At 39.0% G+C, this 24,145-nt stretch overlaps 1 protein-coding gene across 1 annotated transcript in view; it reads right to left on the bottom strand.

Annotated features, from left to right (window-relative positions):
* Positions 1 to 24,145, bottom strand: part of CD109 (CD109 molecule) — a 133,182-nt gene that overhangs the window by 32,234 nt on the left and 76,803 nt on the right. The window contains exons 16-23 of the mRNA XM_024132947.3: positions 19,214 to 19,288; positions 18,599 to 18,656; positions 14,731 to 14,860; positions 13,719 to 13,836; positions 11,864 to 11,977; positions 10,024 to 10,242; positions 9,155 to 9,299; positions 6,484 to 6,660 (exon numbers count right to left, since the gene is read on the bottom strand). Of these exons, the coding sequence (XP_023988715.1) occupies positions 6,484 to 6,660; positions 9,155 to 9,299; positions 10,024 to 10,242; positions 11,864 to 11,977; positions 13,719 to 13,836; positions 14,731 to 14,860; positions 18,599 to 18,656; positions 19,214 to 19,288 (1,036 nt within the window). The remainder of the gene's footprint in view (positions 1 to 6,483; positions 6,661 to 9,154; positions 9,300 to 10,023; positions 10,243 to 11,863; positions 11,978 to 13,718; positions 13,837 to 14,730; positions 14,861 to 18,598; positions 18,657 to 19,213; positions 19,289 to 24,145) is intronic.

Here is a 24,145-nt window from a genome sequence, read left to right as displayed (position 1 = left end):
GCCTCTCCCGTTGCGGAGCACAGGCTCCGGACGCGCAGGCCCAGCGGCCATGGCTCACGGGCCCAGCCGCTCCGCGGCACGTGGTATCCTCCCACACCGGGGCGCGAACCCGGTTCCCCTGCATCGGCAGGCGGACGCGCAACCACTGCGCCACCAGGGAAGCCCCTGGACTGTTCACTTTTTAGGGCGTCTACTAACCCAGAGCAAAGCGTCTAGGACAGAAACTCAAATTATTTTTAAGGCATGAATTATTGTTCCTTAAATGGTTCAAACTATAAAATTTAGACTGTCTCTTTAAAGCATTGATATTTGATTAGCCAACATTATAGTTCATAAAGCATATAAAATATGCAATCAATGGCATTTTCTAAAATATTTTCCTTTATTTTATTAAAATATCCCAAAGAATGTGTATCAAGTTATAAAGCACCAGTCTCGGTCCTACATACTCCCTACCTGAAACTAGCCAAACTAAATTTCAAATACAAGTCAGAATCTTGTCTTAAAAAGGTGCTGAATTAAACTGTGGAAATATTTTTTACTCATCTCTTTAAATATATGGCAATGTGCAAAGATCTCACCTGCTTTTGGCGTGGCACACACTATACCAAACAGAGCCCCTGGTACCACTGCTTAAACTTAATTATAACCAAACTTGGAAAAAGCAGCTCTTGTATTTACATACTTAAAATATGACTGATTCACTTTAATAATCAGTAGATTTTATCAAGCAAACATAGTTCACAGTTCACGAAGACCATTCCAGGTAGAGGACATGCAAAGATGCATTATATGAAGGCTATAAGTACCTGGAAATCACAGGGGAAATAGCTTAGTACATAAGTACCATTTTTCTTGAAAAATAAATAACATATGTTTTCTACGTATATGATAAAACATTTGATTTTTTACCATTCTCTTTAAATAAATTAATAGCTAAACTGAAAAAAAAAATGACTGATTCACAAACATACGCAGAAAGGAGAATAATTTTTAATGGGCAGCTCAGTATAGAAAGTACCGATTGCTAGATCTTTGAGAATTTCCTAGAGGACTTAAGGACCTGGGCCTGAGATGTCATAAATGCCTGCAGGGCCTGGCTCTAATCTGAGGGAAACTATACCACTATCTCCCACACAGCAGAACTCGGGTCACACCCAGCCCTGATCCCAATGCTGGCCTCCCTTAAGTGTGGCCTCCCACACAGCAGGCGAGTCCTGACTTGCAGCTCCCTTACTGGCACCCAGCCCTTGTCTGCCAGCCTAGCCCAGGGGGCACTCAGGACACTGACTGCAGCTCAGCCCCTTGGACCCAACATCTTACAGCTCCCTCTGGTCTAACCTGACACCCAGATTCTAACCTCTGGTTTCTCCTTCCCGACAGGACCCATGGTCCTCTCTTACTATTATATGAGAACACCCACTGAGACCTCTTGCACCTTGGTCATACTGAAGCATCTTGACCCAATTCCTGCTCCTCCTCCATCCTCTCCTATTGCTCCAACAACCTAAGAACGCTGCAAAGTGACGCTATCTCATGGCGTTCTGAGCCTGGACTACAGAGTCAGACCACCAGGGGAACCATGGGTAAGTTATTTAGCCTCCCTGTGCCTCAGTTTCCTCATCTGCAAAAGGGAAATAATAACAGTACACCTACCTCCAAGGGTTTTTGTGAGAATTAAGTGAAAACATTTGCAAAACAAATAGGGTTAGTTATTATCATTATTACTTGGAATTTAGTTTAGGGTAATGAGGGAACCTAGAAAAAAAGCCCACGTTAAAATAATGTCTTTACTAAGTTTTCTAATTCTTAACTGTGGAAATGTTAGCCAGACCACTAACAGCTTGCCTCTATTGGCATTTAACCCATTCACTGTAAAAAAATAAATAAATAAAACGAAATTAAAAGTTAGGGTCGAAAGTGTTGATTCAATTTGTAGATTATACTGAACAAGCCTTTTCCTATTATTTCGCCTGGATCATTCTAATCTTCATCAGTTTGATGGACAGCAAGTACCCCAAACTGTAAAGAATGATAAACTCAGCCACACAGAGATCTTGCTAGAGGTCCCCGAACGGAAGCACAAAGCACACACTGTGGCGCTGGGTGGCTGGCTTTTGGAATATTCGAGGAAATCAAGTCTACATGATTATTATTAAAAATGCCTCACAACTGTCCATTTTCTCCTAAGTATGGACACAAGTAGAGCATGGACTCTGGGGCCAGAGAGTGAGTTCACACCCCAGCTCTGCCATCACTTGCTATGTGACCCTAGCAAGTTAGGTAACTTCTCTGTGCCTGAGTTGCTTCATCTGCAAAAACAGGAGGAGGATAACCATACAGACTGTGACCAGTAAGTGAGATATTATGTAAGGTGCTTAGAACACTGCCTGCCACGTAGTAAGCATCAACCGATGCTATCTGTTGTTATTAGCAACTTGTAGACACAGAGCCTGGTGTCTGCAAACAGCATCAGCGTCTCCAGGAGCCAGGGCAGAGTCCTCAGCGGTGTGGCGTTTCCCGAGTGGCCAGCAGGGGCCGCCATACACACCTTTCTCTCCTAACCCCCCAACTACTTGAAATGTTAAATGCGCTGAGAAGGTCCCCACCACAGGAAGCCTCGTGTGTTTACCAGGGGACTTTCTCCACTGAACAGGGACTTCCCTGGGAGGAAAGGCCTGACTTCCTGCTTCCTCAGCACCGGAACTGACCCTGGCCCTAAGAGATGCTCTAGAAACGTGGAATGAATACGCATTCCTTCAGATCTTTAAGTGGCTTTAAATTTCCAATCCCTTATGAAAATACAAACCCCTCCAGGAACAAACTCCTTAACAAACATCTTAGCAGCAATCAGTGAGCCCTGAGCTGAGGACGAGCGGTGACACACTTCTAGCACCTTCCACACCATCTAGCGCCACAATCACAGAGCAAAGACAAAATCTGTCTATTTTGAAATACGGTCTAGAGTCAACTCTGACCGAAAAAAAAAAAAAGAAAAGAATAAATGTATTTTTACAAATAAAAGCATGTTTCTAAAATGCTTACCTTGCCTCATAAATGAAAGGGCTTTTTCTTTTAAATTCTCAGTCAGTTGTTTCTTTTTAGTCAGGTAATCCAAAACATAAATATTTGGAGCAAAATTTATCATGTTCTGTTCGCCACAGCCATAAGGCATTCGAATCAGTGAGGCTAAGCCACTGATGGAAGAACCAAGAATATCTCCTGAAAGCACAAGATAGTCATTACATTCAGCAAATCCTCAGTAACTGTACCTCCTGGTGGCAAAGAGATGTCCACTGAGAGCAGAAAGCATCTGACACTGAAGCAATATTACTATTCCACTGTGTGGAACATAGTATTTATAGAAACTTTACATCAAGCTTTTAGGAAGACTGGTCAAATAAATGACAATACAGTGGTACTGAACTTGTAGATTATGTGACAAATTAGGAGACTTTTAGCTCAAAGACACAGCACATATAAGGAAAAACCAAGTTTAAAATAAAATTTCTGAACAAAAATGTCAGGAATTGCATTAGGAAACCATCATTCTTACATGGGAAAGAAATGTTTTATTATTAATATTCTTCACATAAATAGAACTTTATTTTTATTTCCTTACTAATACACTACAAACACTTGAGAAATGACTTTTTTCAGGGCAGGGTTGTGGTATTTTTCAATGTGCTCTATTTATCAACAACAAAGTAGAACTAACAAGTATAAGCGTTTCAATAAATCTTAGGATCAAAAGGATTAAAAATATTCTTCGAAGTTAGTAATATAAAGTTAAACAAAACACACGCTTACCCACATTCCTCTAACCACAGTCTAACACCATAACTCAAGAAAATAAGTAAGAATTTAGAAATGTAAAGGCTGAGTTCTAATTCTGACCTCACTATGGTTGAACTGTATAGAGAAGAATATTCGTCAATGTGGTTTATTTTAGAAACTTACACCATTCCAAGTCCAAATACCTAGTAAAAATCTGCTCCAAAAAAAAATGAATCCAAAAAAGAGAGGAAGATCTTCAGGTGGGTAGGCTGCAGCCATGCTAGCGTATGATGTCTCAAACTTTAGATAGTAACACAGAGAAATAAATACCACTGCAGGTTATGTTTTTTATTTTTATTACTACTGCAGGCTATGTTTTTAATATTCAAAGTGAACATAAACTTAGACTCTCAAAATCCAAAGAAGCAAGCTAATATTCACACATCTGGGCTACCAAATAGGTTTTTTTTTTAATATATAAATACCATATAAAAATAACACTTGAAAAACCATTATTTAATTTATTTTGATTTCCTTACTAATACACTACAAATACTTGAGAAATGATGTTTTTCAAGGCAGGGTTGTGGTATTTTTCAATGTGCTCTATTTATCAACAACAAAGTAGAACTAACAAGTATAAGCGTTTCAATAAATCTTAGGATCAAAAGGATTAAAAATATTCTTCGAAGTTAGTAATATAAAGTTAAACAAAACACACGCTTACCCACATTCCTCTAACCACAGTCTAACACCATAACTCAAGAAAATAAGTAAGAATTTAGAAATGTAAAGGCTGAGTTCTAATTCTGACCTCACTATGGTTGAACTGTATAGAGAAGAATATTCGTCAATGTGGTTTATTTTAGAAACTTACACCATTCCAAGTCCAAATACCTAGTAAAAATCTGCTCCAAAAAAAAATGAATCCAAAAAAGAGAGGAAGATCTTCAGGTGGGTAGGCTGCAGCCATGCTAGCGTATGATGTCTCAAACTTTAGATATTAACACAGAGAAATAAATACCACTGCAGGTTATGTTTTTTATTTTTATTACTACTGCAGGTTATGTTTTTAATATTCAAAGTGAACATAAACTTATACTCTCAAAATCCAAAGAAGCAAGCTAATATTCACACATCTGGGCTACCAAATAGGTTTTTTTTTAATATATAAATACCATATAAAAATAACACTTGAAAAACCATTATTTAAATCAAGCTTACTTGGAATTTAGTTTAGGGTAATGAGGGAACCTAGAAAAAAAGCCCACGTTAAAATAATGTCTTTACTAAGTTTTCTAATTCTTAACTGTGGAAATGTTAGCCAGACCACTAACAGCTTGCCTCTATTGGCATTTAACCCATTCACAATCAAGCTTTAAAATTAAACCTCAAAGCACTTCAATAACAATAGCAGACTCATTCCAACATAACGAGCGATGGTACACACTTAAACTTCAAGGCTTCTTCCCTCCGTGTGTGTGTGTGTGTGTGTGTGTGTGTGTGTGTACCAATTGGCATTTAACCCATTCACTGTAAAAAAATAAATAAATAAAACGAAATTAAAAGTTAGGGTCGAAAGTGTTGATTCAATTTGTAGATTATACTGAACAAGCCTTTTCCTATTATTTCGCCTGAATCATTCTAATCTTCATCAGTTTGATGGACAGCAAGTACCCCAAACTGTAAAGAATGATAAACTCAGCCACACAGAGATCTTGCTAGAGGTCCCCGAACGGAAGCACAAAGCACACACTGTGGCGCTGGGTGGCTGGCTTTTGGAATATTCGAGGAAATCAAGTCTACATGATTATTATTAAAAATGCCTCACAACTGTCCATTTTCTCCTAAGTATGGACACAAGTAGAGCATGGACTCTGGGGCCAGAGAGTGAGTTCACACCCCAGCTCTGCCATCACTTGCTATGTGACCCTAGCAAGTTAGGTAACTTCTCTGTGCCTGAGTTGCTTCATCTGCAAAAACAGGAGGAGGATAACCATACAGACTGTGACCAGTAGGTGAGATATTATGTAAGGTGCTTAGAACACTGCCTGCCACGTAGTAAGCATCAACCGATGCTATCTGTTGTTATTAGCAACTTGTAGACACAGAGCCTGGTGTCTGCAAACAGCATCAGCGTCTCCAGGAGCCAGGGCAGAGTCCTCAGCGGTGTGGCGTTTCCCGAGTGGCCAGCAGGGGCCGCCATACACACCTTTCTCTCCTAACCCCCCAACTACTTGAAATGTTAAATGCGCTGAGAAGGTCCCCACCACAGGAAGCCTCGTGTGTTTACCAGGGGACTTTCTCCACTGAACAGGGACTTCCCTGGGAGGAAAGGCCTGACTTCCTGCTTGCTCAGCACCGGAACTGACCCTGGCCCTAAGAGATGCTCTAGAAACGTGGAATGAATACGCATTCCTTCAGATCTTTAAGTGGCTTTAAATTTCCAATCCCTTATGAAAATACAAACCCCTCCAGGAACAAACTCCTTAACAAACATCTTAGCAGCAATCAGTGAGCCCTGAGCTGAGGACGAGCGGTGACACACTTCTAGCACCTTCCACACCATCTAGCGCCACAATCACAGAGCAAAGACAAAATCTGTCTATTTTGAAATACGGTCTAGAGTCAACTCTGACCGAAAAAAAAAAAAAGAAAAGAATAAATGTATTTTTACAAATAAAAGCATGTTTCTAAAATGCTTACCTTGCCTCATAAATGAAAGGGCTTTTTCTTTTAAATTCTCAGTCAGTTGTTTCTTTTTAGTCAGGTAATCCAAAACATAAATATTTGGAGCAAAATTTATCATGTTCTGTTCGCCACAGCCATAAGGCATTCGAATCAGTGAGGCTAAGCCACTGATGGAAGAACCAAGAATATCTCCTGAAAGCACAAGATAGTCATTACATTCAGCAAATCCTCAGTAACTGTACCTCCTGGTGGCAAAGAGATGTCCACTGAGAGCAGAAAGCATCTGACACTGAAGCAATATTACTATTCCACTGTGTGGAACATAGTATTTATAGAAACTTTACATCAAGCTTTTAGGAAGACTGGTCAAATAAATGACAATACAGTGGTACTGAACTTGTAGATTATGTGACAAATTAGGAGACTTTTAGCTCAAAGACACAGCACATATAAGGAAAAACCAAGTTTAAAATAAAATTTCTGAACAAAAATGTCAGGAATTGCCTTAGGAAACCATCATTCTTACATGGGAAAGAAATGTTTTATTATTAATATTCTTCACATAAATAGAACTTTATTTTTATTTCCTTACTAATACACTACAAACACTTGAGAAATGATGTTTTTCAGGGCAGGGTTGTGGTATTTTTCAATGTGCTCTATTTATCAACAACAAAGTAGAACTAACAAGTATAAGCGTTTCAATAAATCTTAGGATCAAAAGGATTAAAAATATTCTTCGAAGTTAGTAATATAAAGTTAAACAAAACACACGCTTACCCACATTCCTCTAACCACAGTCTAACACCATAACTCAAGAAAATAAGTAAGAATTTAGAAATGTAAAGGCTGAGTTCTAATTCTGACCTCACTATGGTTGAACTGTATAGAGAAGAATATTCGTCAATGTGGTTTATTTTAGAAACTTACACCATTCCAAGTCCAAATACCTAGTAAAAATCTGCTCCAAAAAAAAATGAATCCAAAAAAGAGAGGAAGATCTTCAGGTGGGTAGGCTGCAGCCATGCTAGCGTATGATGTCTCAAACTTTAGATAGTAACACAGAGAAATAAATACCACTGCAGGTTATGTTTTTTATTTTTATTACTACTGCAGGTTATGTTTTTAATATTCAAAGTGAACATAAACTTATACTCTCAAAATCCAAAGAAGCAAGCTAATATTCACACATCTGGGCTACCAAATAGGTTTTTTTTTAATATATAAATACCATATAAAAATAACACTTGAAAAACCATTATTTAAATCAAGCTTTAAAATTAAACCTCAAAGCACTTCAATAACAATAGCAGACTCATTCCAACATAACGAGCGATGGTACACACTTAAACTTCAAGGCTTCTTCCCTCCGTGTGTGTGTGTGTGTGTGTGTGTGTGTGTGTGTGTGTGTGTGTGTGTGTACCACATCATCTCCCAGCATCCTGGCACTGTGGGAGGTTCTTAGGCAGAATGTATTCCCCTATATAGAAAGCTTATTTAATTCTTTTTAAGAATTATATCTGAGTCTCCCAAAAAAGTCCTCTCTAGAGGAACTGGTTGTTTGAGTTTATAATAAAAAGCATTACACTTGCAGGGGAGATTTAAAAGAACCTCTGAAAAAGTGCCTTAGGTCCTGACACCTCAAAGATCTAAACTATTGGGTTGGCCAGAAAGTTTCATAACATCCTAAGGAAAAACCCTAACGAACTTTTTGGCCAACGCGATATTTAGATGTCATTCATCTAAATATTTCTTTCAGTTACTTGCAAAGCACAAACACATAAATAAACCATTTGTGTGGAAGCTCTGTCTAATAGTTGAAAGGACTTTGGGGTGACCAGAAGGTAACTAGGAGAGGGTGACTAAGTCAGTGGGTAGCTTCAAACTGTAAAGGGTACTTGTGTCTGCACAGGGAACTGCTAGAGGCAGTGGTCCTCAACCTCTGGTTACCAGAAGCACTCGTGGAACCTTTTCAAAACATACATGCCCTAGCCACAGCCCAAGAGATTCTGACTGAGTAGCTCGAGAGTGGATCCCAGATATCTGTGTATTTCCAAAGCTCCACAGAAGGGATATTCACCAGTGGTCGAGAACCACAGAGGCAGAATAACCATACGATAGTGTGGTCTGGCCACTCAAAAGAGTGGTCTGCACGCCAGAAGCATCAGAATCACCTGGGAGCTTGTTAGAAATGCAGAATCCAAGGCCCCACCCCAGGCCTGCCAAGCCAGGACCTGCCTTCACACAAGCTCTCCAGGTGATTCACATGCACCTTGAAGACTGAGAAGAACTGGTCCAGGACACACATCTTACTTGCCTTCCCACTGTAATCAGTGGTTGGCACCAACGAAAAACTTTTTGCAGCTTCTTCTCATTAGGATTAAATAAGAAAATACACCTAAATAAGGACCTGCTTATAGCACGGGGAACTATATTCAATATCTTGTAATAAACTATAAACTATTTTGTAATAAACTACTCTTTTTCAGAAAAGAATCTGAAAGAGACTATATATGCATATATGTATAACTGAATCACTTTGCTGTATACCTGAAACAATGTAAATCAACTATACTTCAATTTTAAAAAGTAATTAAAAAAAGAAAATATACCTACAAATAAATGAAAAATATATAGTATCATATACAAATAAACCAGTAGTGATGGTGATATAACCTGTTCTTACCAATTGCAGTGATCTGAACTCTCTCACTACCACTCACTGTATGAGGAGGAAAGGAGAAACTCAAAGTTTTCAGGGTAGTTTGTAGCTTGCTGTCGGTCAAGTCTAATAAGATGGATTGTGAATATGATTTTTCTATTCCTTCAGCCTGTTGATAAAAAGGAACACAATTAACATGGTCCCTACTCATCTGTTTACAGAGAACTATATGCAGATAATAAGTCAATCATCTGGCCTGTATATGGTTAGATAAGTACCTACAGTGTCTTGATTATTGCTTCAAATCTGTTAACAAATGTTTCCTTTCTAGTTAAATTAGTCAAAACATTTCATAGAATGGCAATGGAAAAGATAAAGGAGAAGATGAAAAGGTGATGAGAAACCCTCTGAGGTAGGTCCTTTTATTATCCAAAGACAGAGGTTAAGTACCTTGTGCAAAGGTGGGATGAAACCCAGAGCTGTCTGTCTCCAGAACACAAGTGCTTATCTACTGTGCTGAGTTGTCTTTCTGTGCATACTGTCTTCTCTGAAAAAACCTACAAAACCTCTACTACCTGTACTGAGGAATTCCAAAATTCAAAATCTACGTATCAACTTGGCATGGTTTAATAGGATCCCAATGTCACACACACTGTAAATGTAACTTGCCTTATAGTCATACTATAAATTTAAAGAAGACGTTGGCAATTACCTTTAAAAACATACGTGACATATTTTTACATTCAGATGAGAAAACCATTAGGCATTACCAGGAGGGTGGAGAAGATGACCTACTCAGTCTTGAAAACAAATTTAACCAAGAGAAAAACCACCTTCTGTTTCCTTTTCAATTATGTATTTCCATTCTATTTATTTAGACTTCAAGTATTTACCTTCACCAAAATCCTCTGGGTGACAGCATCGGAAGCAGCAGGTGAAACAGCTGTGATTGTGATGGGTATTTCCCCCAGATGTGTTGGCCTGACCGGGAAAAGAACAGTCGCCCCATCCTCACTGGGAACCAGAACCGTCTGCTGGTGTCCTGTGGCATTTATTTCACTCGAAGCCATTAGAATATCAAACGCGTCACTTTTCTCAATGATTACCTTAACCTGGAAGAAAAAAATCATCAAAGGTTTTGTATAATAAATTGCCCCCCAGTAAAATGTTGCTCTAAGGGCAGATAAATCTATGAGGCCTGAAACTAGAGAAAAATAAGACAGAAAGGTTCAGCCAAGGAGAGGGTGAAAGGGTGTCAGGACAAACCTAGTTTCTTTCCTATGCTTTCTCCATCTACCTCAAGACCTGTGGGGAAATGGCATTCTTCAGTTCCATTTCTAACATTAAACTCCCACTAACATTAAATTCTCTCATTTTTCGAAGCCTGAGTGGTAAGGATGTACCCAAAAAGGTTATTTCATGTCATGGTACTGCCACCAGCCTGACTCATCTATGTCATCCTGGGACACTAGTCCCAGCAGAAAAGCCTGAGGCAAACAGGATGAAATGTTATTACATTCATTGAGAGTGTCTGCTAAAATTATTCCAAGAAAAGTATGACTCAGACACTAGTCCTGAAACACATGTCGGTTGTAAACTTTCATAAAATATGTCAAAGTTGGCAGGCTCATCAAGAATCGCATTTCTCTGGGTCTTAGATTTTATGAATTGTTTTCCCATTTATTTTCTCATCTGTTTCTCAAAATATTTCCTACCTGACAGATGAGTAAACTGCAATTAAGTTATTTGCTGGTAAGTGGAGGAGCTGAACATTGAATGTGGGCCTTCTGACTTTTGCTCTTTACACTGGACCATGTTGAGAAGATTAAAAAGTAAAATTAGAAAATAGGAAACAGTTTACTCTCTGGACATAGTGCTTAAAGAGATTATGGCGTTTTCAGGTAATAAGGTGAATTACAATCCCTACCTACTCCGGGAGGAAAAATCATTTCATTAACACTACTGCAGGCACAGTACAAACAGTGGGCCTCCTCCTGCCTTACAGGAACCGACTGGCTGAGGAGACACCGGGCCATGACTCAGAAGACAAAGCCTTGAAAACAATATAAACACAGGGACAAGCACAACAGCATGGGTGAGAATCCTCAGGAAAGACAGCTTAGTTTCAAACCGGGTCTTGAAAGGAATAAATTCTTGCCACCTGCAGTGGGCACAGAACAGCAGTGAGAAGTGGGAACACATTCTAGATGTGGGAGGAGAGTAGGGGAAAAATGCAGGGGCGGGCAGGAAAGAGAAAGACATGCCACAGAGATGAAGTTGCATGACTAAAGCAGAGAACCCGGGCTAGAAATTAAGGCAAGGATGCTTGGACATGCTAGCCATAGCCTTCGACATTCACAAGCAGAAGGGGCTTCCCTGGTGGCGCAGTGGTTGAGAATCTGCCTGCCGTTGCAGGGGACACGGGTTCGTGCCCCGGTCCGGGAAGATCCCACATGCCGCGGAGCGGCTGGGCCCGTGAGCCATGGCCGCTGAGCCTGCGCGTCCGGAGCCTGTGCTCCGCAACGGGAGAGGCCACAACAGAGGGAGGCCCGCATACCACAAAAAAAAAAAAAAAAAAAAAAAAAACAAGCAGAAGAAATTGTGGGCAAAGTATGGCTATTTTCAATCTCCCAGAAATGTATAGAATGCTTAGATGCCCAAACACTACATAACCCAATCCCCGCATGTTTTCTTCATTTTTTCCTGAAGTGTAAACGATGATTAGTATATTACCTCGGTGGCATCTTTTAAATAATTGAATATGGTTACTTCCAAAGCAAATTCTTCACCTCTGATAACAGAGTACGGAAGGTTCAAAGAAATGAAAAACGGTTGGAAGGATTGGAGCTGAAAAGAACACAATGAATACAGATTTTATTCAAGTCCAAGTGCTTCACACTTTACTCAATTAAAAGCAAATCTCACAAAACCTGTGACCCTTATAACTAACTTCACATAGAAATGTCCACTTGCCTACCAACAGAAAGCAAACAGCAACCTACCCCGAACGAACGGGGGCACATTGATTTGATTTATGTTATTTAACACAGTAACCACTACGTTTTATGAAATGGCTACTAGGAGCCAGGGACTTTACACAAATTATTTCATTTAGTCATTACACCTATGTAGGCAGGTGTTATGATCATATTTTACAGAAAAGAAATCTGAAGCTCAGACATCTCTGTAACCGGTACAAGATCACACTGCTGCGAAGGGTAGGAGCCAGAACTGGATCCCAGCATGTCTGAGGCCACAGCTAAGTCCCTCTCCTACACTCTGCCATGTTGATTCCACCATTCTTCTTCTAAAGCCACGGGCCAAATGAAACAGCATCTGTTTTAGACTCATGTGAAAAGTCTAAATGATGTTTTGCCTACTACCCTGTAACATATACATACACATACTTGTGCTTCCTCATTGGTCACCCAACTCTGATAGCATTGGCCAAGCTTCTCACTGGCAGCAGTTAATCCCCTCCTAGAGGTTTATTTGGACATTTGTGGAAGTGTCAGACTGTCACAATAGGGTGCTCTTGGCACTTAGTGGGTGAAGGTCTGCGTGCTCAGGACAGTCCCAGAAAAGGAAGAACTGTTCCGTGTCCCTCATGATTCTTGAATGTTCCTTCATGTAGATAAAGTACCCGCTTATAATGACCTGGGCTTACAACTAATTCCAACATATATATAAACCCAAAACATCTGTCGATATACAACTATTTTGTAAATCAAGAGGAAACTACACTTTGTTTTGTAACTTTATCAAAACTTGTTCACTATTTTCAAAACTTTACATCACCTCAGGCAGCACCGCTTAAGGTTTTTGAGTTGCTAAAACAGTACACGTATATCAAACTGGATGTGCAGCTGTTACACACAGGGTGATTCTCTGCACGGTGTAAATATTCAAATATGTTACTATGCCTTCTAGTGCAACTAGGCCTGGTCACTTACATACTGAAAAGTATATTATTTTATTATACATTACTTTCCTTTTATTTCTCCTCACTATTTCACTTAGGGCATCTTATTGATTTTTTAAAAATTGAGTGTGCAGGTGTATTATATTTTCTATGCACTTCATTTTGCATAGATGGTAGAGGGACAAAAAGAATAGCTGTTATAAAAAGCTGGCTTCCGGTATGACAGAGGTGAAAGCTACTGGTCTAAGACCAGTCATGGGCATTACATTCCTCTTGTCAGTGACGGGTTTAGGAAGCGACACGAGATGTAATTTGACCAAAGAGATGTGAAGAAATGTTTGCTAGGGGACATTTTGAGAAGTTTTGCTTGTCCTTAAAGAGAGATGCATGGAAATATTCTCTCTCTTCTGGCCTTTGGAAGTGGTTGGACTCAGTCAATAATAAATTTTCTATCCAAATCTTAATACAGAGCTAGCATATTTAGCAGTTTAATACAGCTCACATTCTCAAGTGTAAAACAGATGAAAAACAAAAAGGAAACGCCAAGGAATCTCTAAACTGTGATCAACATCATCAGCAATCACTTTTTTAAAATCCATTGAGGAGCTGACACTTTCTTTGCTTCGTGGCACTGTACCATTTATCAGCAACCCTTTAATATACTACCTCCACTGGAGTAGTTGTTAGTCCAAGACCTAAATCCTCAGAGATCACAAAAGCAGTTGCAACCCAAGAAGTGATAGAATCAGGTACAGTAACTTCAAATTCTTGGTAAGTCCTGGAACTGAAGTCAAGATAAACATAAAAGTCACAAAACCGAGAACTGACACATTTCAAAATTGGCCAACATAACCTAAAACCATGTTTTGGAAGAATTTTAATTTTCCAAATCGTTTACATATCTAAATTTTTTTTAAGATTTAAGCATAAAACAGTAGACCCCAAGTTCTCAAGGAATAGGTCATAATAAGGTCATAACACTGCAGACTGAGCCATATTCCAATAAAATCTTTCTACAAGGTTTATATCTTCAGAATAAACATCATTTTTCATAAATTTTGCATAGATAATAAATATACTTTTTCAAATTTAACTCCAATTTGTTTCTCTCAATATGCATAAAAGTTTCCCTCTGTATCCTAGTCTACGCTGTTATTTGTTTTTTGAGGTTTGACTTGTGTCTTATTTCAAGTTTCCGTAAATAGTTGACTCACAATATGTGTAGATTTCATGATTTACCTGCTCAGTCATCACGCCAGGTAGCACAGAGTTTGTCAGCTAAGCTGAATTCCTTTCAACGTCCACACCCCTTCTTCCTGTGGCTCACAGAGATGTTTTATGAGGAGCCACAAGGCAAAGGGAAATAATCATGAGCGCTTCCCATCCCAAGGCAACAAAGGAATTCTCAGCAATCTTTCCCCAGTGAGAACCACAAGACTTCAGGGAAGTTAAAATCACCCTTCATTAGAAAAAGGCCAGTCTTCTCCATGACGGTACTCTCACTTTATTAAGCTTTATTAAGTACTATAGTTAAATACAATAAATATCATTCGAAAAAAACTCTTGGTCCATTTAGTTCTTTATCACTCTGTTTGTACTTAAGCATCCGAAACAGGGCAAAACTTACTTAAAACTAAGGCCAAACAATATATGGGCAAAGAACTTTATAAAATTTTACCCCATGCTGGTGTCTAGCCAAATCCAAGTCTCTGGAAAATACTTTCTGACACGTGGACTGCTACCCAAAGAAAAGTCATGAAAATCTACCAAGTATCCTTCATTTTCCTCCAAAAACGCTATACGGTCATCTAAAAATAAACATAGACAACTGTTAGGAAAACGTCACTGTAGAGAACGTTCATAAACCTAGTCCACAGAATCACAGCACCTCTCAGCTGACGGGGCCTTTAGAGTTTGTCTTGTCCAATCTCGTTTTACAGAGGCACCTGAGACCCACAGAAGTCACGTGACTTACCCTAGCCACATGGCCGCTATGGCAAAGCCAGAAAAAAAAAAAAAAAGTTTGATGGCCCTACAACCAATACCTGAAAAACTACTTAAAGTTCGGCTGCTAAAAAATAACTTAAATCACATTTTTAAAGTTATCTCCAATTCTGCTATTCTCCTCTTCTTAGATTCCTAGGGCTGACTGCCTTTGGCTACACCACCCACAAGATGCTAAAATCATCCAGTTTATTAGCTTTTTTCTTATAAAAGAGGCATGCTGACATATAGACATACCTATCTCTATTCTTTCAACTTTTCTATAAGCCTAAAATTATTTCAAAATAAAATGTAAAAAAAAAATTATACCGTGGAAGGTACCAAAGATACCAAGATGCATGTGATGAGCTCCACCCATTGTCTACAGAGGAGGTGGACAAATACACGCTAAGAGTGATAGCTCACATAGGCCAAATGTCCACCATGCAGAGAACAGGTGAATTTACAGCCTCTGCACAGCGGACAGGGCATGGCTAGAGGAGAAAACCCATTCTGCGCTGTCTTCTGCATTCCATTTCCTTACGCCTCCAGAGAAAGAGTATCTCATACAAGAGAAAAAAAATAAGCTAAGTACAAAGGCATGTCTGGCATGTGACAATGTGTATCAGGGAAGAGTGGCATAAAATGAGAACAGAACAAATGCTTGGGTCCAGATTTTAAAATATCAGTTATCCCACGCTGAAGGATTTGGACTTGATCTTTTAAGTAATGATGGCCTACTGAAGGTTTTTAAACAAATGAGAAGCACGATCTAACCCATGTTTTATAATGATAACTCTGGTCTCAGTGTGAACAGTGGTTTAGAGCCGGGGGAATGAGGCAGGAGAAACAGGGGGCTCCTGCGGCACCCAAGGAGGCATGCTGTTGAGCGAGAGGAGAGGAAGGACAGCCTTGAGAAACGACCCTGCTCTGCCTCTCAGCTGGATGACCTCTGTGTGTACCCACGGCAGGCTGTACCTCAGCGTACTCCTCTGTGTGCTGGCTTGCCCCACTAGACCAAGCTGGAATCTCCATTGCCTCCTACATGCCAGGCATGCAATTAATGTCATCTACTGAATAATGAATGAACAAACTGGATCTGAGGGTTAAGACAGTAGGTAATTGCAGACTTGTGAGTGAGAAACATGCGCTACGCACTTTACATCCTTTCGGATGTAACCTCCTAACAACCCTGTAATATAGGTAATATTATTATTCCTATAATTCAGGGAGAAACCTGAGGTTTAGGGAGCTTAATGAATTTTCTCAGGGTCGTAAAGCCAGAATTCACAGTCAGAAGTATTTAATGGCAAGTTCCTCTCTTAACCACTATGCTGTTCCACATCTGACAGAGAGAGGGGAAAGAATTAAGGATGAGTTCCAGGTTTCTGATGCAGACACGTGGGTAGATGATCATTTCATTAACAGAGATATGGAATCATATCAACTCAAGAGCTCATATATCAGTCAGATCATAATAGGGAAAAGTGATGGTTTGTGACATATCAAATTTAAGGTTATTTGGGGAGCATCAGGGTGCAGAAACAGGGGTAAGATAAACAGTCAGGGTGTTCCAGAGTTGAGTTTAATGGGAAAGATGTCATGCAAGGACAAGGGACTAGGGAAGAATTCTACCAAATTGACTGACCATGTTGTTCAGGTACTAGGGGCTATCAAATTTAAGGTTATTTGGGGAGCATCAGGGTGCAGAAACAGGGGTAAGATAAACAGTCAGGGTGTTCCAGAGTTGAGTTTAATGGGAAAGATGTCATGCAAGGACAAGGGACTAGGGAAGAATTCTACCAAATTGACTGACCATGTTGTTCAGGTACTAGGGGCAAATAGGGACAGAAGGAGATGGTGACCCAGAGTAACCAGGAGAAGCCAAGACCAAAGAAGACATTTAACAGAATTAGGGGAGTGAGGGCACATGCGAGGTAGGAGGACAGGCATTGGAAATGTTAGGCGTAGGGCAGTGGTCGGGTGACGACGTGACCTTATGACTACTGTTGCCACAGTGGTGATCACGGGACAGTGCCCATTAGATGGGCCACCCACATGGACATTCAAATCCCTCACAAAGGAGTAAGACTGAATCTTCTGTGAGAGTCATCAATGTATACAGAGGGAAAGGGAAAGTAGGTGACTGAATGTTGATTAAAGTATCTGTAATTGAAATTTTTTGAGCTTCAAATGATAAGGGGCTCTTAACTGAGGGCTGTTGAACAATGGTCTTGAAGTAGCTGAGAAAACACTGAACCCTGTGCACCTACTGACCCTGAACCAGAAAAGAGGCAGAGAAATTAATGTCAATCACTTGAAGGTTTCTAGCAACATAATATGCTAGTAAGAGTATCAGGCTTCTTCTGTTACAGTGAAAAGGTAGAAGGGTCTCAGAAAAGGTAAAGATTACAATATGTATTACTAACAATAGAATGAGTATTACAGTGTGCTCCAGGATTCGATAAGTAAACATCAACAAAGATGGTAAAGCAGACACTAACACACCATTGTAAAGCAATTATACTCCAATAAAGATGTTAAAAAAAAAACAAAAAAAAACAAAGATGGGTAAAAGCTGAGACTGACAGAGAGAGAATGGAAAAGCATAGGTTGGTCTGGAAGGCTGCCTAGGATAGATGATTATATGAAGAAAGCTAAATGTGCCATGTGTCTTTAATACATAGAGATCATAATGATTTCATAAAATCTTTAAGACTATAAAATTATTCTTATAACTTCAGGACAGAGGGTCGGGTGTCCTGTGGTGTCAATAAACAACCCAAAGCTGGAGAGCCTGGGGCTTAGTGTGGACTAACTGGGAACACGTGACAGAAACAGGGAATTCATGGATAGAAACTATGATAGTTCTGTGGCTTTTCAAGATGATTTCGTATGATTTCACCTGAAAGAAAAGGGAACAACTTCTAGAATTAATCATTCTCATTTATACATTTCCTTCAGTCAAAATATTTTATGACTTCTTCCTAAAAGCACACTTCTTTTAATTAGTTGGGTGGTCAACTCTATTTAGCAATCCAGGGAACTAGGATGTACAGATGTGACTCTGCCCACGAAGAACTCAGGTTGAGGAGACAAGTGCGTGCGTGCGTGCGTGCGTGTGTATGTGTGTCTTGACAGCACACTTTATGACATCTGGGCTATTTTCTAGGTGAACAATAAAAAGCTAGAGAACAAAAATGTTTCAAAAATACATTGCCCCTTTTAACTGATTCCAAAATAACACCACAGTTGACAACACAAATTGGAGGCCTAAGATCTTCCAATATGTCCAAAAACATAACCATGTCAAAAAATTACAGAGAGCAAATGGAAAGCATTCATTACAAAGATCTAGACAGGAGGTGAAAAACACTCCATGTCATGGTCCAGATGCACTTTCAAGTACATTAAACTGCAAACACTGTAGGATAAGAGAACAGAAAATGAAAATTACAATATTCATGTTCAACCAGAAAGTACTCATACTTACATAAGTAACTATAAACACTTGAGATGAAAGACTTAATTATTTTAAAAGCACTTTGCCAGATTTCACTTACAAACATCAATGAAATCCTTCACAAGGTTTGCATCTGTCAATACCCAGAGGCCACACTCCTAGAAAGAATAATTTTAAATTTCTTTTAAAATAAAAGTTTAAATGTCCTCTAAATTGTCAGACTCCCATACTCCTAACTCACTCTTGCTCATCTGTTTCTGTGTAGCATGTGAAAGTAGTTCTCTTTTTTTTTTAACTCTTGCTCATTTTTGAGAGTTTAGGTACATACATGAGTATACATTCTCTCTCTCATACCCAGACACAGACACACACACACACACACACACACACACACACACACACACACACACACACACACTCTCACATGAAGACAGAGACATTTCAAGGTCAAGGAAAGTGATATAAAAGAAAGAAATTATAATGACAAATTCCATTATTTCTCTAATGGTGAATTTATTCATTTGCTTTTAAAACTAGAAGGATGACTACCTTTCCATTTCAAATTACACTTCTAGAACACACTTAATAAAAGGTTAAATTAAATAAATTTAATAAGAGGCTAACATTTCAAAATTTAGATAATTAATTCTGAAATTAACTTTGCAGCAGTAAATATATTAATATCTTTTCAAATTATATAGCAAACTAAACATACCTGAAAGACTGCAAAAGAATTCATGAACATGCCTAAATAATATCCTGTGTTATAAAGTTCCAGTTCATGGACCACCTAAGGAAAGATAAAATATATGGAATGAATGCATTCATATCAACCTGTTCTGCCCTCTCAATAGTTCTGATATATACCTTAGATAAGAGACAGCCCATATGCTTATCAAATTTGAAAATGACACAAATGGAGGAATAATGAATATGTAAATGCCATGTTCATAATTCAATCAGGCAAAATTACATTTCTTTTTTAAACTTATTTTTATTCTGTTCAGCAATCCAGAATGCCTAAGAAGTGTGGGCTTGTTGACAAGACCAACACGTAGAGATCAGCATTAAAAATAATTCATACTTTTGACAAAGATAAATGGGTTCAATTTGATGGTTAATATAAGTTCTAAAAAAATGTAAGTTAGGGACTTCCCTAGTGGCACAGTGGTTAAGAATCCGCCTGCCAATGCAGGGGACACAGGTTCGAGCCTTGGTCCAGGAAGATGCCACATGCCATGGAGCACCTAAGCCCATGTGCCACAGCTACTGAGCCTGCACTCTAGAGCCCACGAGCCACAACTACTGAGCCTGTGTGCCACAACTACTGAAGCCCGCACATCTAGAGCCCGTGCTCCGCCACAAGAGAAGCCACCGCAATGAGAAGCCCACGCACCACAATGAAGAGTAGCCCCCGCTCGCTGCAACTAGAGAAACCCCGCACACAGCAACGAAGACCCAACACAGCCAAAAATAAATAAATAAATTTATTTTTTTTAAGTCAGTTAACTAAATTCTTTAAAATAACACAAAGAGACAATTCACAAAAGAGGAAACGCAAATTATGAATAAGCAGAAAAATATTCAACCTTATTGATAATCAAAGTGATGCAAATTACATCAATGAGATAGCTCTTCAATAACGAGATATTTGCATGTATCCCATTAGCACTGCTATTTTTTAAGAACAGTACTCATTGCTAGCAAGAGTGAGTAAAATAGGCTAAAAGAGTGAGTAAAATTGGTACATATAAACACAGAATTAGAATATGACCCAGCAATTCCAACCCTACATATATACCCAAAAGAACTGAAAACGGACTCAAAGAGGTATCTGTATACCAGTGTTCATTGCAGCATTAGTTACAATAGCCAAAAGGTAGAAACAACCTAAGCATCATCAATAGAAGAATAAACAAACAAAATGTGGCATATATATATACAATGGAATATTATTCAGCCATAAGAAGAAATAAAGTTCTGATACATGCTACAACATGGATGCACCTTGAAAACATTGTGCTCAGTGAAATAAGGCAAACACAAAAGGACAAATATTGTATGATTCCACTTATATGAAATATCTAGAACAAGCAAATTCAGAAAATCAGAAGTAGATTAGAGGTTACCAGGGTTGCTAACAGAAGGGGTTAATGGAAAGTTATTGCTTCATGGTCACACAGTCTCTGTTTAGAGTGATGAAAATTTTGGAAATAGGCAGTTATGATGGTTGTACAATATTATGAATGTAATTAATGCAACTGAACTGTACTTCTGAAAATAGGTAAAGAGGCAAATTTTATGTTATATATATTTTACTATGGTAAAAAATAGTTAAGATATTATACGCTTTTTGGTAACTATTTTGATATATTTCCCTTATTTACATTAGCACTAAGACCGACAAACTAAGACAAAGACAGGGAAAAAATTACTAAAGGTTCTAAGCGTAAGTTTAAAAACACACCAAGTTTAAAATTAAACACCCAAACCACTGCTTCTGCTATACTAACAACACCACTGCTACATCCATGTTACGTAAACATGGTGCTGGAACAGATAGCAAGAAGAAAACAAAGGAATGAGAAAACAGAAAATTTCAGAATATCTCAACAAGCTAGCCAATATAGTTAGCTCGACCATAGACAAATGGAGCCAGAGCCAGGTAGGATGGAGAGAAAAGGTTTTCATTCCATAACTTCAACTCTGCCACAGAACACCAATATGTGCAAGACGCCCTTCTGCTGACATGCAGGTGCGAATCAATGGAATTATCTAGGAAGAAGCATCTCTTGCACAAAGAAGTCCTCCTTTTCTCACTGGCTCAGTGAAAGGCACTGTCAAAGCTGCAGCAAGGGAAGTCTGGTATCTGAAAATTAGTCCTGGAATATCTAGGACACTTAAATTATTCCAAGGCATTCAAGAGTCTCTGGGCATCACCTATAAATTTAACAAGAATGAAAGAAACCAAAACAGTCTATTATGATAGGCTCTTGACTCCCTCCTCCAGAGCCAACTCTGGAGACACAATAAAAGCGAGCAAGAAACTTGGATGAGTAGAACAAGAAAGCCCTCAGAAGAGGGAAGGGTATCTCGATCTGGAGTGCTGGAGGAAGCAGATGGCAGAAAGCTGCTACAAATAGCAGTCAGATGATGGTTAGAGGGAGGTTTTTAAATTCTGCTTGTGCTTCTCTTCAGAAGGTAGCCTCAGGACAATCATTCCTTGCAATTTCACTGCCAAACCAGCAGCCAGCAGGCAGATAGTGTGGCCAGGATAATACCAAGTGAGCACCTCTGCCCTTCTGGTGTGAGAGGGCGAGGAAACGTGAACAGACCCCTGGCCTTCAAGCACTCGCTCTTCCTCCTCTACTCCTCCAAACCCTCAGGGCTGGGGTCAACACCTCAGGAGACCACCTCTTCCTGGGGTGCTTTTCCCTAAGAGCTTAAAAGTGAACCGCTGAGTGGAAGGGGACAGCACATAGGGTGGATCAAGAGTAGTTCTCGAGTCCCTGTAGCTCAACCTCTCACCTCTCTTTAAACTCACAAGACATACACAGATTGGAGCCTCGTGTTCAGCCTTCCCCAACAGACATTATCAGGGTAGCAGCCAAATCAACTAGCCATCCAACAAGTATAATTTCCATAAAAGACATCCAACTGGACAACATACAACATGTGAAGCGGAATACTGAAAAGTCAGCTCAAGAATTTAAAATAAACACAGTAAATATAGGTAAGGTAAAATATTAGCAATATAAAACAAGATAAAATACAAGAACCAAATGAAAATAATAGACATTAAAAGTATAACAGCTGATATAAAAGTAGGATATCCATCAAAGTAGGATAGATACAGCTGATGAATAATCAGTGAGCAGAAAGAGTCAATTGAGGAACTCTCCCAAAGAAATAAATAAAAGACAAAAGAGACAAAAACAGGGCTTCCCTGGTGGCGCAGTGGTTGGGAGTCTGCCTGCAGGGGACACGGGTTCGTGCCCCAGTCCGGGAAGATCCCACATGCCACGGAGCGGCTGGGCCCGTGAGCCGTGGCCACTGAGCCTGCGCGTCCGGAGCCTGTGCTCCGCAACGGGAGAGGCCACAGCAGTGAGAGGCCCACATCCCGCAAAAAAAAAAAAAAAAAAAAAAAAAGAGACATAAAACAAAAAGCTAAGAGATATGGAGAAAAAAAGTAGAAGTGCCAATCTCTGCCAATCTCTGAAAAGGAGAAGAAATGGAGAGAAAAGAACTATAGGAAGAACTATGGATGTAAATTTCCAGAATCAATAAATGAAGGGAGAGTATATGTTGAAAGGGCAATTAATCATGACAAAGAATGAAAATTCTGTACAACAGCAACATGATCTGGCCAGGGTTGGGGAAGGAGGTGCAGACAGGGAGACACAAAAAGAATGCATAAGAATATGAGAGCACACTAAAATGCTTGCCTTCTCAGATGAAGATACAAATATTGATAATCTTAAGAAATCAATAGGATAAATAAATATAAGCACAATTCATGAGTTAAGGGCATCTATCATGGAAATAAAAATAGAATGTATAACTTCCAAAACCACAGAAAGAAGAATAAAGAGAAACAAAAAGGAAGTAGTCTAAATTTTAAAATATGAAATAAAAAAGCAGAAATAAGTCTTAATTAGAGCAAGGACTAATTTGTAAATGGGTTAAATAAGCTTATTAAAAGACACTATCAGATTAGATTAAAAAAACAAAAGCAAAATATAATACTATGCTATCTACAAGATATAGGTAAAACAAAAACTTACAAAAGGTTGAAAATAAAAAGATGGAAAAATATACCAGCCAAGTGTATTTGAATCAAAAGAAAGCTGGGATAGCTTAATATCTGACAAAATTTAATGTAAACGTACAGCGAGATATAGAGACAGAGACAAAGAGAGCACGTGTGTGTGTGTATTTGTGTGTGTACACATATACATGGAAGGAAAAATGAAATAATATATTTATTAAGATATTTAGCAAGCTGTAAAATGAAGGATGCTATATTCAATTAAATCAAATGCAAAATGCTACAGACTTTTTAGAATATAATGTGAATTTAAGTGAAGGCAAGAGAAAAAAAGTGACCAATTGGTTTTAAAGGAGTTTTTTTAAAAAAGGAATGAGAAAAATTTGCTGGATAGACTGAAGAAAAATGTATAATTTTTCTCAAATGGATTGATTTTACAACAAGATGACCAAATTAGCCTACATATATATATCTTTCTTCCTGATGTGTTGTTAATCACTGTAGTTAATCAATCAATGGATGTGGGTTATACGTCTAGATTTCACTAGCAAGGACATATAAAGAACTTACAGAGATTGGTTAAAAATGGCAGAGTAGAAGGATGTGCACTCACCCCCTCTTGTGAGAGCACCAGAATCACAAGTAACTGCTGAACAATCATTGACAGGAAGACACTGGAATTCACCAAGAAAGATACCCCACATCCAAAGACAAAGGAGAAGCCACAATGAGACGGTAGGAGGGGCACAATCACAATAAAATCAAATCCCATAACTGCTGGGTGGGTGACTCACAGACTGGAGAACACTTATACCACAGAAGTCCACCCACTGGAGTGAAGGTTCTGAGCCCCACGTCAGGCTTCCCAACCTGGGGGTC

Source organism: Physeter macrocephalus, chromosome 10 (genome assembly GCF_002837175.3).
Source record: "Physeter macrocephalus isolate SW-GA chromosome 10, ASM283717v5, whole genome shotgun sequence".
Taxonomy (NCBI): Eukaryota; Metazoa; Chordata; class Mammalia; order Artiodactyla; family Physeteridae; genus Physeter; species Physeter macrocephalus.
This window is presented reverse-complemented; position numbering and strand designations above follow the sequence as displayed.